The following is a 16280-nucleotide window of genomic DNA, read 5'->3' as shown; positions in this document are numbered from 1 at the left end:
CTGAATTACATTTTAGTTTCTTTGTCTTTTTTTTATTATTGTTTATTATTTATTGTTATTATTGTTATTAACATGATTAGTTGATGGTAAATAGTGTTTCTACTACTGCCTGGAATCCACTCAAAATGTATATACATGTTGGATTTAGCAATTTAATTGTACTGATCAGGTAGTCATATTTCTTCATCCCCTGAAATGAATTCCTGGCCGTGCTACTGATGGGAGTAATAGGAGCAGCCTCATTGTGCTTGTGCCCAAACAGGACGGGGTGGTCTGTTTCTGCGAGGACTTTCACAAGGTGATGACTGTTTCTAAATTTGATGCCTATCCAATGCCTCGTATTGACAAGCTACTGGATCGTCTGGGCGCGGCTGGTTTTTACTCTATCCCGGCTTTCACCAAGAATTATTGCCATATTCCCTTGTCAGCAAAGTTCAAGGAAAAATGGTTTTCTCCGTAATATTTGGTTTACACCAATTTGTCACTCCTCTATTCAGGCTGTTTGGGGCGCTGGCTACATTCTGCATTCTGTGGCCCCATTGTGCCTATGCCACAATCTATTTACATACATAACCTACAGTAATGATTAGAAGTGGCATATGCAGCATGGGAGGGTCCTAAAGTCCTTGAGATGAGTCGGCCTCATAAGAACCAGCTTCCACTTGGGCAGGTGCCTCACTAAATTGATAAAACTGCTGAAAATTGACAGTGGAATTAACTGTTCTCTACCTCCTCTATCATAAAGTCTTCTTCAAGCTCATCTTCCTAACGCTCAGTGTGAGCCCACCAGGACAGCGCTTGTATCTAATATGACTGTACAGGGGACATTTTCTAGCATACATGTATAGATATTTTAAAGCTTTACTGCTGTTTAAAAATCAGAACATCAAAGATTTCTAATTTTAATGAGAACTTCAGAATAATAACAGCCCTTCACATCTTATACATTATTGATTATTTATGAAATACATATTAAAGCTGTGGTGGTCTTATATAACACACAATAAATCTGAGTCAGGAATGTTATATTAAACCGTTTACCTGACAGGTCAAATGTGAAGAGCCAGGCAAATATACACTGCAAATTAACACAATGAATCATGCAGCATTGCAATGAATTTTTTCTCCTTTTTTTAATGCACCCAAAATGAATCCCTAACATGCTTAGCAATCATCTGAAGCAATGAGCATATGAGATGTGGCTGTGTTTTGAATAGCTTTGGTTTTACACTGTCATTACAATTATCTTAGAATAGGTGTAATGTAACAATAAATCTGACCTCTATATTCCAAGTACCTCCTATTTAATTGCATGTTACCTATACACGTATTTGTCAGTCTGTGTATCTATACCACCTCTTCCAACTGGAAATAGCCTACATGTCGGTGGGAGGCCACGAGATCCTAATATTATCTTATCTCTTTGAATCACAGTTTAAAAAGTACGTCAGCCAGCCAGCACACCAGGGCTCACATCATGGTTTACATGGCTAAGTTCTGCCAACATGAACTGAACAGCCTGCATCATGCAAGCATGCGATGAGCTTACACTGCCAACCACCCAGTGAACTCGCACTGTGTATCTGTGCTACACACACTCCACATTTACATTGGAGGACATGTGTGGGTTGTATGCGCTGGGGTTTGTTAGTATGTGCAGTGTGTGTGCTTGTGTGTGTGTGCTTGTGTGTGTAGGGGGGTGGATGGTTGGGTGTTAGGGTAGTTAGATGGTCAGCTGCGTTTGATTTTGCGTCAGTCAGGAGCTAAAAATATCATTCCACTTGATGGCAGTGATCCAACATGACTGCAATCACTACAAAAAATGTCAAGATTACTCAGTGGAGGCAGGTGAAAGAGCATAAAAGCTGACAAATCTCTGCAATAATATTATGGTGCTGTTTAAAGCCTCATATACACAGTTTTGATTAATCATAGAGCAAATCTTTGATTAATTGCAGGATATGTAATTTCTGTCACTAACCTAAATGTATTTCCCATGTTGCTTGATAACTGGCTCCATAGCTCTCTCTCTCTCTCTCTCTCTCTCTCTCTCTCTCTCTCAGTGTGTTCAGTAAGTAGTAGGGTAAGTGAAGGTAGACTTGTGCATTCCCATATGGTGCCTTCATTTTTTCTGAGCTAATGGATTTATTTTCCACTGGCATCATATTGATGGAGGGAAGAGGGCAAAAGGGAGTCAAAAGGTAAAAGTGTATTTAGCCTCAAACTGACTTGCTGTGTGACACATGGTCAATTTCATTGCGATGTAGGCTAAACGGGGTTAAAGCCATGGTTCATTATCTTAGGTAGAGCACCATAAGAGATTTCACCCTGACATCCTCCAGTCTTATAAAAAAAAACCCTCTACTTACACAGAACTGGCTTTAGGAATGATAACAGCTGGGTTTTGAAATTTCTTTCTTTTTTTTTTTTTATTGTGTAGCTGAAAGAGCTTGAAAGTCTTTCATCACCCACACTCCTGCCACAGGGAAACTCTTGAAATGTTGCGAAATACAAGTCTAATGAACATCATGTGTAGGATTTAAATGTTAAAAACTGATTCTGAACCATGGAAGTGTGGCTACAACCTTTTTGCAGCCTTTTTATGCCTCCGTCACTAAGTGGTGAAGGCATTATGTTTTTGGGTGGCTGTCAGTGCATCTGTCCAAGATTCTCTTTAGCATGATATCTCAAGAACAAGCAGCTGAATGTTTATAAGATTTATGTAGAATTATCATTGTAGCCAGCAGATGAACTGATTAGATTTTCAAGGTCAAGATTATCAAGGTCACAACAAGGTCAAATGTGTGAAATAGTTTATCATACAGAGATATTACTTACAGGTTCATGCCCATGAAGTCAAGGATTATTCTGTAGCTATCTATGATTTTTGTCTTCGGTGCAGTAGTCGATCCATCCATCCATCCATCCATCCATCCATCCAAGGTTTTGTTAATGCAATATCTTAGGACAAAGTGGTTGAATGCTTGTAGGATTTACATGGAATTATTATTGTAACCAGCAGATGAAGTGATTAGATTTTGTAACTGATCCAAATTCTTCCTACCAGTTTAGTCCTTCTTAATACTAATTTAGTAATAAGAAGGACTAGACTGGCTCTTGATGGCAGCATCCCCATAGATGTTGTTGGCATTGAGTTCTAGTTATTTAACATAAATTGCATTTAATTGATATCTTTATTTTAGAAATATTTATTTTAGAGTAAATTCACTGATGATCAGATTTTCAGGCATAAACAATGGTCTCGTGATCCTTTTACTTCATAGAAAAAAAGGACATAAAAATAAATTTTTCCAACATAACATGTGCAAACAAAAAAGTTCAGGAATGTGGATAGAAATTTGCATCAACATGCATATGAACATGTGCTAACTTTCTCTGCTATGTGCCGCATCAAGCCACACTTCCATCGAGGTCTGTTAGACATTAACCAGGAGTCTTAACTTAGAGTTAGACAATTAGGCCCACATTCATAGACTATGCAGAACTTAGACATAACTACTCAGACAGTTGAGCAGAAAGTTCTTGTACAGGGCAGGTAGGGGTGATCACCTAAAGCAGAGGAGTATCTCAGTTACGTGTAATTATGATATTGGACTTGGAACCATTTTTCTTGTTTAATATCAACTTGAGCATGGAGCAATATTATGGCCAGATCTGTCAGTTTGAGTTACCCGCAATATATCATGCTGAAAATATACGTTTTGGCCATTGTACATACACTATAAAACTCTAAATATCACCCAGTTAACCGGTTAATTGTAGCACCAGGTCCACAAGGTTATTTTTTCCAGACATCAGAGGAAACATCTTTATCTGAGACATTCCCATCATCTTAAGGACTGAATACATTTTTTATAGATAAAGTTTTTTTCCTGGTTGTAACTGAAAACTTACTGACTAACCTAACATTTTATATCATAAAAAATTCTAAATTTGGAGATTCTCATGCTGACGTGCAGATGTTCACAGTTTCTAAAGAAAGCACGTTTTACTGGATGTTTATACATTTCCCAAAAATAACAGTGTGTGTTCTGAATCAATCTGTTCATCCAAGAGTACTTCTTCAAAATCCATTGTTCTTTTAATAACTATTTTTGAATGGTTGCATGGCTGACATTGCCTGTGTTTCTGGTGGAATTGTGCATAGTATAGCATCTATAACATAAGAGCCACTTGTTCCCTGACAAAATACATGATCCATGGCTTAGCAAATCGAGCAAAGTAAGAAACATGACAACAAAACCAAAAAACACAAGCATTATCTGAAAACTGAAAGAGGATTGTGGACTTTTTCTCATTCTATTTTCTTGTCAATAACAGAAATTAATAAATAAATCACCAAAATCCAGGCAGGAGGAATGATGAAACAAATAATTTTTAATTTGTTTTTATTGTCAGAAATAGCAGATACAAAATGTGTTTCTTTTTCTTCTTTGTAGCCTGTATCAAAATCTCCTTTAAAGCCCTGTTATAGAGCTAATAGACACAAAGGGAATCCTGTGCATCAATTAGTGTCTGTTAGGTGTTTGTGTACTCGCTGTTTTAATGGGATGAAAGATTAACACTCACTGGACAAAGTAATAACATTAGAATGAGCGCATTAATATAAAACTATTGCTCATGTTCAATATACATATATATATATATATAAGCTGAAAATCTACACTTCAATCACATCTTGATTATTTAATTTCAAATCCATTGTGGTGTGTACATATATATATATATATATATATATATATATATAAACAGTTATATATAGTTATATCAGTGATAATGAAATGGCACCGTTTTAGGGACTGACCTAAAAAAATTCTTTAAATCAGTTCAGCAGTTTAAATTTGAGTGGAATTGCCTTCCACTGAGACACTATGTGTTAGGCAGGATAGTCCCTTTATTACTTCTGAAAGCGCATGCTAACCCTGTAAATAACACCACAGTTCAGGCTGCTGTTGACTTTAGGACAGTTCAAAAATGACTTTAAAAATGGGGAAAAAAATACAGACAAAAGTAACATAACAGCCTCTCATACCAGTCATGTCTTATTATGTTGTTTCAATTCCAGCAAACTTTTATGACAAATTCATAAGTTTTGCATGAACCAACTACATGACATAGATAGGGTTAGAGGGACTGCATGTGTTTAAACAGATTATAAATGAACTGAAAAGACAAAGGACAATGGCAGGACAAGAAACTAACATGCTTGGACTCTTTTAAAGATGTGAACTTTGGCTAAGTGTAAATATTGTGTTGCAGTTATGTGTAAATATGTAAGTATGTGCACCCTGACTGTTCAGTTATGTGTGTTTTGACCAACTCAGTTCTGTGTAGTTGTATTGAAAATTGTTGATGATTGCCTGTAATGAGTGTTGAACTCTTACTAAAGCTTGATTTAAGCAGGTAAGAGGGGCTGATCACTCATCATAATACATGCGTCACTAATGAGGCTAGTTATACTCCAGGCTAGTTATACTCCAGGCCAGTTATACTCCAGGCTAGATATACTCCAGGCTAGTTATACTCAGCACATCTGGCCCTCACCTGGCACAACCCGGTACGCTGTTTTCACCTCACAGGCGAGGAACTGAGCAAAAGCACCGCCACACAGAGCTCATGGATAAAAGGCAGCACGAGCAGCACACTTCGCACTCTCTCAACCACTTCATAAGATCTGAACTTTGCGGTTGTTTGGAGAGCCTGGGCCTGAGCACGCAGGTTTGGACGCGGTATCTGGCTTGCTATCACTCAGCAGGCGTCAGCAGCTCCTAGCAGGCCCATAGATGTGCCTCTGAAGGGACCTGCTTGTTTCTCACTTTGTTCGCTCGCACCTTCCCACACTCGAGTCTCTCTCCTCCTCTCTCATTACGCACTTGATCCTGTTCAGCGTTCGCGCGCGCGCTGCCAGAGGAGCACTCGCTCTTCCACACACACACACACTCACACACACACACACACACACGCAGCAGTGATGCATGCGAAGTGATGTAGCCTGTCGTAGTTAAAGGAGGATATCTGTATCGCGCATGGGCGCCGCTTGTTTCTGTTTTTGGTCTTGTTTAATTTGTGTTGTATGTTTCAGAGGCGACGTGCAGCGACAGTAAAACGGAGGCACCGTAAGTTGCTCGCGCTTCTCCGACAGCCGACTGTTGCGCCAGGAGCGCGTCCGTCAGACATGAGCGGAAACGCGGACGGCGGCGACGCGCTCGCGGAAAACGAGCTTCTCTCCACTTCATGAGGCGCGAGCTGCGATTCTGTTGCGTTCCGGAGTGGAAGCGGATACCAAAAAAAGAAAAAGCGGAGGAGCGCGCGCAGGATGAGAAGCTCGGAGCTGCTGCTCGCCTACTTTCTCGTGAAAGTTGTGGCGTGCGATGTAGCCGGTGAGAGCGCTAGACAAGTCGGTTCGGTGGCCGTGTCTGGCTCCAACGAGTCCCGTGACGACGAGAGCGGTCTCTCGGAGCCTCCGCACACAGAGGATAAATGCAGGGGCTACTACGACGTGATGGGCCAGTGGGACCCGCCGTTCGTGTGCCGCACGGGCAGCTACCTGTACTGCTGCGGCACGTGCGGCTTCCGCTTCTGCTGTGAGTTCAAGGAGTCGCGCCTGGACCAGCGCGCGTGCACTAACGACGGCACACCGCCGTGGTCAATGACGGGCAGACCGCCACCCAAGAAGAGCGACCCGGCGCACGACCCCACGAGGGATAAAACCAATCTAATCGTGTACATCATATGCGGAGTGGTCGCCATCATGGCTCTGGTGGGGATTTTCACCAAACTCGGGCTTGAAAAGGCGCATCGACCTCACAGAGAAAACATGTCTAGGTGGGTGACCCGAGGGAAGACTTAACACTATCACCTGCACAGATAGATAGATTTTTCACAGACAGACAGATATAAACAGCATGGACACACTAGTGAGCCCATATAGCTCACTGTGCCTATCCACTATCCCCTAATATAACAGGCTGTTCACCCCAAATAACCCACAGAATCAAAATTCTTAACAATCAAACAAGAGGAGAGAGCGTGACCCTCAGAGAGATCATGGCTTGAGATGTAAACAGATAGTGGGAATACGTAGTGCAGGGGTCTTCAGTTTTATCCGCAAAGGGCCGGCGTGGCTGCAGGCTTTCATTACAGCCAAACTGGACGCACACTTGATAGCTGATTGAAGATGAACTGATTAAAGAAGTGAAATCAAGGCTGCAGCCACACAGGCCCTTTGCGGATAAACACCGGCTCATTCTGGATAAGACTGGAGACCCCTGATGGAGAGTATAGCTGCTCTCAGATTTAACAGTGAAAGTACAGTATAAATGCTATCAGTAAATGATCTTCACAGTAAACAAAATGTGTTTGTAAGTGTGTGGGGAAAAACAAACAGGTGTAAAAGATGTGACAGAGCAAAATGTGAACATGCGTCTGCACTACCTCTAAAGTTAAATCTCGAGTATAGCGATGGAGAAATGTTTGTTTTTTATGTAGTTAGTTCCACAGCAGCAACTGCCAAAGTTTTTACAACTACAATTTTAATATAAATACACTTGGATGCGTTTTAAACCCAGCTTCTAATTAATCCACTATCACGCATTAATCCACTGATCCCAATCATGCCACTAAACGAGTGATTATTCACATCTTCATTCAGGACACGTCTTTTAAGCTTATACAAATCTATTTAGATTATATCAGGTCAATTATTTTCAGATGCCCCGATTTCTCACATCCATTTTTAAGCGTGCACTTTATGAGTAATACACGTCATGCATGGTTTTTCATTTTGAACATACTGGCATGCTCCTGAGAATACAGCACCTGCTTCCTGGCAGTGTGTCTGTCAGTTTTGAAGCGAGACTTCAATAACAGTAAAATACATCAAGAAAGCAGCGCAGTACTTCATCTCTGATAGTTTTGAGACCTGCTATAATGACGTGTGTGTCTCTGCAGAGCGCTGGCGCACGTGATGCGGCAGACAGGAGGAGAGGAACGCGAGGAGAGCCTGGCTGTGCATGGACAGCCCTATGAGAACCTGCAGACCAGGACAACAGGAAACAACCTGCGTGAGTATACATGCTTTTAGAACTGTAATACCAAGACAGTGCAGTATAGGGAATGTTTTACATACAGTAAGTAAATATGAAACTTTGCTGGTGAAAAGACGCAATCATGTGACGCTTGTCTGTTGAGTTTCAGTTGAGCTTCCCTGTTGTGTACAGGATGTTTAGATCACACTTCCTGGCCTACCTGTGGATCACAGACCTCAGATAGTAATCAGTTACAATGGATTTTCAACTTGACAGTTTTATTTCCGATTACTGTAATAGACTTGAGCCCTTGAAATGGGTGAACTGTGTATTAAAAGAGTTATAGGTCCTATATATTTCTGACAGTAGGAGTCTTTATGGTCCATTATGGATCCCAGTATGATTTTCTGAGCCAGGGCAAGTGAGATTTAGAGTTGGGTGAGTTTGATTCAGAGTAAAGGTGATGCTGATTCAGAGTCAGGTTGCGCCTGATTCACAGTGAATTTGATGGAGAAAACAGATGCAAGAGAAAGTAGTAGAAGCAGCTGTGGCTTATTCACCTCAGAGAGGCAGCTGTGAGGTCCTACAGCTATTCACAAGGGCACAGATCTCTGACTTGGCCTTCGTTGTGGAAGGGAAGTTGTTACAGCAGGCCATTTTTGGCACATCCGGTGGGCCACAGCACCACTTACATCTACAGTGATCATTTAATGCGCTGGGGTGGTAATTGCCTTGGCTGACTAATACACATAGCAATGCTCTCTCTCTCACTTTCTACACACATGCATTCAGAAGCATACTGTGAACGCATGCGTAAGCAGGACTCTAATCACCATGATAGCAAGATACTCATGCTGTGCTGCTACCAGTGAACACACCTCCTGGTCTTCCCCACTAACTCAGCTCGAAGGGATCAAACTGATGATTTGAGTTTGTGTCACAGATTACACATGATCATTATTATTATTATTTATATTAGTATTTTTTCATAGAAGAACAATAAACCTATGTTCGCATCTAAAAGCTTTGTTGTGCAAATGTTACTCTTTTTCTACAAATGCTGCCTGATGTGGTATACATCAGTGTTGCCATGGCACTAGTGGATTTTTCTCCATTGAGCTCTCCTGTTGCTTATGTTGGGTGTGTAGATCAATATGCTTATTATACACTATATGTTCGATAGTTTGTAGACACCTGACCATCTTACCTATAGTGCCCTCAGAAAATATTGTAATGGCAAGGCCAATTCTTTTGTTTTTGCTAGACACTAAAAACATTTGGCTTTGAGATGAAAAGATGAATATGAGACAATAGATCAGAATGATTTCAGCTTTCCTTTACTGATATTTACATCTAGATGTGTTAAACAACTTAACAAGGTGCCTTTTGTTTGAACCCCCCCATTTTCAAGTGATCAAAAATATTGGAACATGTGACTGACAGGTGTTTCTTGTTGCCCAAGTGTACCCTGTTAGACTGATAGTTTAAACAAGTAATAGCTCTGAATATCTACTCTTGGTTTGAGCCCTAGGTTTTGCCCGTGAAGACTGCATTGTTTGTTAAAAAAAAAAGATAAACCATGAAGACCAGAAAGCTGTCTATGGGAGAAAAGCAAGCCATTTTGAAGCTGAGAAATGAAGGAAAATCACACAAGAAAATCGTCATTGCATAAGCGTTGGGCATAGCCAATACAACAATTTGGAATGTTCTGAAAAAGAAAGAAACACTGGTGTACTAACAACCAAACATCGGACAGGTCAGTCAAGGAAAATGGCAGATGATGACAGAAATATTGTGAGAGCTGTGAAGAAAACCCAAAAACAACAGTCAGTGAAATCACCAACAACCTCATTGGTCAAGTACAGTGGAGGAAGTGTCATGGCTTGGGATTGCACGCCTGCTTCTGGAACGGGCTCACTAATCTTTATTAATGATGGAACTCATGATGGTAGCAGCAGAATGAATTCAGAAGTCTACAGATACATTCTGTCTGTCAATTTACTTGTAATGCATCCAACCTTATTGGGAGGAACTTCATCATGCAGCAAGAGAGCACACTACCAACACATCAAAGGACTTCATCAGGGGGAAAAAATTGGATGGTTTTAGACTGGTCAAGTCAATCACCAGACCTTAACCACGTTTAGCAGCGTTTCGCTTCCTGAAGAGGAGACTGAAGGGAGAAACCCCCCAAAACAAACAAAAACTGAAAGAAGCTGTGCTATAAGCCTGGAAAAGCACCACAAAAGAAGAATGCAACAGTTTGGTGATGTCAGTGGGTCGCCGGCCTGATGCAGTTATTGCAAGCAAGAGACATGCAACCAAATATTAAGTGTTATTTACTTTAAGGCTGTCTGTTCCTATACTTTTGCTTACCTAAAGATTGGGTGTTCTCCCACCAAAGGTGCCATGTTCTAAGTTGTTTAACACATCTAGATATAAGTATCAGGAAATGAAAGCTGAAATTCTGATCTATCGTCTCATATTCATCTTTTGATCTCAAACCCAAATGTCTTCAGTGTATAGCAAAAACAAAAGAATTGGCCTTGCTGTTCCAATACTTCCAATACAGTCCGAGGTCACTCTGGGTTAAGGGGTGTGTTTTATCCGGGTGGGTTGGCAGTAACACACCATCTTCACACTAGGGAAATGGGGAAGTAGAGGGTTATACAGGGAGATAAGACATTATTAAATTTCTCACATTCTGTCCATTACTTAGCAACAGATGTTCCATTTTATAATAATACAGTGGTTGAATTTATATATATATATATATATATATATATATATATATATATATATATATGTGTGTGTGTGTGTATGGACACACTCACTGCCCACTTTAATAGGAACACCTGTACACCTGTAATTTATGCAGTTAATGGATCATGCAGATGCAGGTCAAGCGCATCAGTTAATGTTCACATCAAACATCAGAATGAGGAAAAAGTGTGATCTCTGTGACTTTAACCGTGGCATGGTTGTTGGTACCAGCTGGGCTGGTTTGAGTATTTCAGAAACTGCTGATCTGGAAATTTCACACACAAGAGTTTACACAGAATGGTGTGAAAAACAAACAAAAACATCCTGTGAGTGGAGAGTCTGCAGGCTGAAACACCCTGTTGATGAGAGAGATCAGAGGAGAATGACCAGACTGGTCTGAGCCGACAGGAAGTCAGTCAGCACAGTTGTAAAGAGTGATTATTTGAGTTACTATATCCTCCTTGGCAGCCCGAACCAATCTGACCATTTTCCTCTGACCTTTCTATCAGCAAGGCATTTCCACCCACAGAACTGTCGCTCACACTTTTTCTTTATTCTGATGTTTGATGTGAACATTAACTGAAGCTCTTGACCTGTATCTGCATGATTTCATGAATTGTGCTGCTGCCACATGATTGGCTGAATAGATAAGTGCATAAATAAGCAGGTGTACAGGTGGACGGTGAGTGTGTATGTGTGTGTGTGTGTGTCTGTGTGTATACACACACAGACACACACACACACACACACACACACACAGACCTTTACATGTTTCTCTTCTCTGGTGTGAATGGAATGTGACATGGACTAGAATTATTTTCTTATTTACTGTTGTTATGATTTATTATTACATGCAATATTCTTATGAATCATGTTAATCAAAAAGTCAAAAATAAGTGAATGTAAATATTGTTCTATGACAATAAATATTCTCTATGATGTAAATATTATTCTGTACACCTGCTCATTCATGTAGTTATCCAGTCATCTAATCATGTGGCAGCAGCAGAATGCATAAAGTCATGCATATACTGTGCCAGCATCAGAATGGGGAAAAAGTGTGATCTCAGTGACTTTGACGGTGGCATGGTTGTTGGTACCAGATGGGCTGGTTTGTGTATTTCAGAAACTGCTGATCTCCTGATTTTCCTGGAGGAACAGTCTGTAGAGTTTGCACAGAATGATGAAAAAACAAAAAACATCCAGTGAGCGTCAGTTCTGTGGGCGGAAATGTCTTTTTGATAAGAGGTCAGAGGAGAATGGCCAGACTGGTTTGAGCTGACAGGAAGTCTACAGTAACTCAAATAGCCACTCTTTACAACCATCGTGAGCAGTGAGAAGATGCAGGTGGGTTAGAACAGCAGAAGACCACATTGGGTTCCACTCCTGTTAGCCATGAACAGGAATCTGAGGCTACAGTGGGCACAGACTCTCCCAAACTGGACTGCTGAAGATTGGAAAAATGACTTGGTCTGATGAATATTGACCAAGCCTCTGACATGCAGGTGTTAGGGTCAGAATTTGGTATCAGCAGCAGGAATCCATGGACTCAACCTGCCTTGTGTCAACAGTTCAGGGAGGTGGTGGTGGTGGTGTAATGGTACAATTCTTGACACAAATTGGGCTCTGTAATACCAATCTGAGTATTGTTGCTGATGTGCATCTTTTATGGCTACAATTTACCCATCTTATAAAGGATGTTCCATGAACATGAGTTCAGTGTACTTCAGTGGCCTTCTCAGTCACCGGATATGAATCCAGTAGACCACCTTTGGGATAACAGGAGATTCACGACATGAATATACCACTGGCAAAGCTGCAGCAAGAATGTGACGCAATCATGTCAGCATGAACCAGAATCTCAAAGGAATGTTTGCAACACATTGTGGAATCCATGTCATGAAGAAATGATATGCTGCGAGTCCTACTCCGTATTTAATTTTATCAAAAATGTAAAATGGGCCATTTTGATCCAAATAAAACACGAAGCAGGTTAAAGCAGGTTACACAAAGAAAACGGGCCAAGAAAGTAGGTCTTTCGGGGGGTTTCTGTAAAACAATACGAAGCCTTTAGCAAAAAATAAAACAAAACAGTAAGCTTTATAGGTATTTTATAATGTATATTAAAATGTTAATAAGTTTCTCTTGTTTATTGCTATTTAATATTTTATGTTGCTACTGTTTTATTTTTACTTAATGTATAGAATTAATTGTTCTCAGATTTTTAAAAATGATATTAATCATTATAGAATTACATGTTATATTATATTATATTATATTATATTATATTATATTATATTATATTATATTATATTATATTATATCATATCATAACATTCATCTGGACAATGCATCTGGACAATCCAATGCTAAAAAAAAACCATCTTACCACACACAGAACACAGGTGTGCTGGGTCAGTAGTTCCTAAGCTGTGCTTTAAAACGTATTATTCAGTAACCACAGTGTATGTGTCAGTGCGAGGAGCAGCTTAGCCAAGTGGTGACTGCAAACGACTCTGTAATTAATTCTCCTGAGAGCTTGTGTGTGCCATGCTCTGTCCCTCCAGCAACAGTCTGCTCATCTCTGACGGATACTGAGAACTCATTACAGTGGAGTAAACTTAAATTCAGCGCCATCATCTACTTATTTATTAGAACAGCTGAGAGAGCATCAGGTTTAAGTAGCATTTGGGTTGCCAAAATAAGGGCTGTCCCATTTGGAGGGCAGGAGAAAGACAGCTGTCTTGGTGAAAGATGGTGAAAAAAGCCCCATTATTCTGTTTACTGGATGATTTTTAAAAACATGTCAGACAGCAACAGTCACAGCTGTGTTTGTTGACTGCTCATATTATGATAATATTGTAAACCATGATAAAAGGTTATGCAGTTATTGTTATATGAAAATTTAGGTACTTTACCTGCCAGTCATGTGTATTCATCTCATGCATGCGTGTTCTTTTGTCATGCTAATATTGCTAGGCATAGTCTAATATGTTTTATGACACAGTATATGTGTTATATGATTACAGTATATCTTATATGTTTTATAAATACAATATATCATATATGATTTATGAAAAGTGTCCTAACAGGCCAAAAAAGTAGGTTAGAAAGCTAAAAAAAGAGAAACAGTAAGCTCTACAGGTGTTTTTAAATCTCCGGAAGTCATTATTGTATTATTATTTAATGTTTCTATTATTTTATTTTTACTTTTTATTTTTCATGTTTTGTACTGATCTATATAGATTTATAATTGCAGCATTAATGCAATAATATGCTACACAGTTATAATATTTCCTTGTGCTTAACTTTTTGCGATTACATTATTATTATTATTATTATTATTATTATTATTATTAAGGAGGAACGGCTTCTCAAGTGGTGACTGCAAATGACAGTGTAATTAATTCTCCTGAGAGCTTGTGTGTGCCATTTTAGAAAATAACAATTCACTTCCATTCTTTTCTATTAGCCAGTATTTTCTTTATCCTATTGGGAGAAAGCCATGACAAACCCTTTGTAATACAACTCACAAGTGACATTTCCTCTCGGGTCAGTGCAAATGGGACACTTATTTCAAGTGTTATGAAAGTTGTAGCACTCTAAGATGAAAAAACACAGATGGAAGCATGGATATGAGATGTAAAATGGAATTACTAGATATAAATAGAATTACTTTGATCATTAGTAAATCTCAGAAAATTTTGAGCAAATTGAAGAATTTGAGGAATTTATATGACATTATAACATTTATTGTTATTTTAGCAACATTTATTCTTCACACAAATCCTGTTCTGCTAGTGTGCAGTATCCTGCACCTTCATATCAGTAAAGTCACATGCTGCATGAGAATAATGTTAAAGCAATGGGCTGTGCGCATTTCTGTTTTGAAATTGTGTGGTTCTCGAGTTTCTCGTAGCACTGTTTACATGCAGAACTTTGGGACATGTAGAGCTTTGGGACAAAGACAGATTAACCTGTACCAGAGAGTGGTGTAAAAGGGGCTTGCGATAAAAAAGCATGCCATCTGACCTGGGAAACATAATGCTACAGGCGTGTAGGTCTGCCTGTGGAACTGGTTCACTTATTTTTACTGAGAATGTGACAGCTAGTAGCAGCAGCAGCTGAAGGAATTCCGAAGAGTATAGAAGCACCTTAACTGGCTCAGATCTAACCAAGAGCAGCAGATGGCATTTCATCTTGCAACAGGAAAATGACCCAAATGATACTATCAAGTTTTTCAGGGCTCCATACGGAATTCCAGAAAGGCCATGTCTTATTTCTTTTTTTTCCTTATGATCTCAACATATAAGAGTTGTTTTCTCAAGATCTCAATTTATTTTTCTTGTGCGTCAAAGTGCATTATTGGGCATACATACTATACATCAAGCAGTGTTTTAAGGGAAAGTAGCTGGTACAGTGGTAGAGTTACAGCCTGAGCTCGGGTGACTGTATGGTGTTTTATTGTGTTTTTCCCGTTTGGAATCAATAAAGTACAACTATTAATCTATCCGTCTATCTAGCCTTACGTTTGTCAGCGCTAGGCCATTTCCAAATTGGTGTCCGTCACTTGAGAAGGCATCTCAGAAATCTGCAACTATACCATAGTGAACAGTATAGTGATCCTGAACAGGTGGTCAGTTTCACTGCCAGTCAGTGTGAGAGATTGGGATGTCTCCGTGGTTAGACAGGTAGATAGATAGATGTATTTTATTGATCCCAAAGTGGAAATTTGGGAAGAACAGTCACCCAAGCTCAGGATCAAATCCACAACCTTGGATATAAGGCCATAACTCTACCTCTACCTCTGCACCAGCGACTTTCTGTTTAAGAGCTACCTGATGTATAGTGTGTATGCCCCATAATGCGTTTCAACATAGAAAAACTTAGAAAGACTGTTATCTTGAGACCACAAGAAAAAAAGGAATAATGCATGTCCTTTCTGGACTTCCATACTCTAGTGATTCTGTGAGGCAGTATTAGATTTCAAATACAAGTACTAAACATAATTGTAATTAAGATTTGCACCAGTAGCAATAATTTAAGTTAAAACTATACATTAAATTAAAACTTACAATAAAATTTATTCTTTAAATTTAGCTATTTAACCAAATTCAAACAAAGGTCTAACAAGAGTCCAACAATAAGTTTTAGTGATACCTTCTCAGACATATGCATCTGTCCTCTTCTACGATATAATTAAGCAATATCACATGAGCAAGAGTGCTGTTGTAATGAATATCAACACTTCTCAGATTCAGCCGTAATTACAGCCATGCACATGAAATTAATATTGACTAACTGACGTTTCAGTCACAATATGTTCAAATATTTTGTTTATTTTTGCTCCATAAACGAAAATAGTTCCCAAAGAAGCCACAGCTGGATAGAGCGTTGCGTGTTGCCATGGTAACGCACAGAACGATTGACAACCCACAGTGTAGTAACAGTTTCAGTGTAACGATCTAT

At 39.5% G+C, this 16280-nt stretch overlaps 1 protein-coding gene across 1 annotated transcript in view; it reads left to right on the top strand.

Annotated features, from left to right (window-relative positions):
* Positions 1-5976: 5976 nt before the first annotated feature.
* The window catches only part of shisa9b (shisa family member 9b), a 39718-nt gene continuing 29414 nt past the window's right edge, over positions 5977-16280 (top strand). Inside the window, exons 1-2 of the mRNA XM_026930179.3 lie at positions 5977-6846; positions 7972-8084. Coding sequence (XP_026785980.1) covers positions 6338-6846; positions 7972-8084 — 622 coding nt within the window. The 5' untranslated portion in view covers positions 5977-6337. The remainder of the gene's footprint in view (positions 6847-7971; positions 8085-16280) is intronic.

Source organism: Pangasianodon hypophthalmus, chromosome 23 (genome assembly GCF_027358585.1).
Source record: "Pangasianodon hypophthalmus isolate fPanHyp1 chromosome 23, fPanHyp1.pri, whole genome shotgun sequence".
Classification (NCBI taxonomy): Eukaryota; Metazoa; Chordata; class Actinopteri; order Siluriformes; family Pangasiidae; genus Pangasianodon; species Pangasianodon hypophthalmus.
Note: the sequence above shows the minus strand (reverse complement) of the source record. Positions and strands in the feature narration are given on the sequence as shown.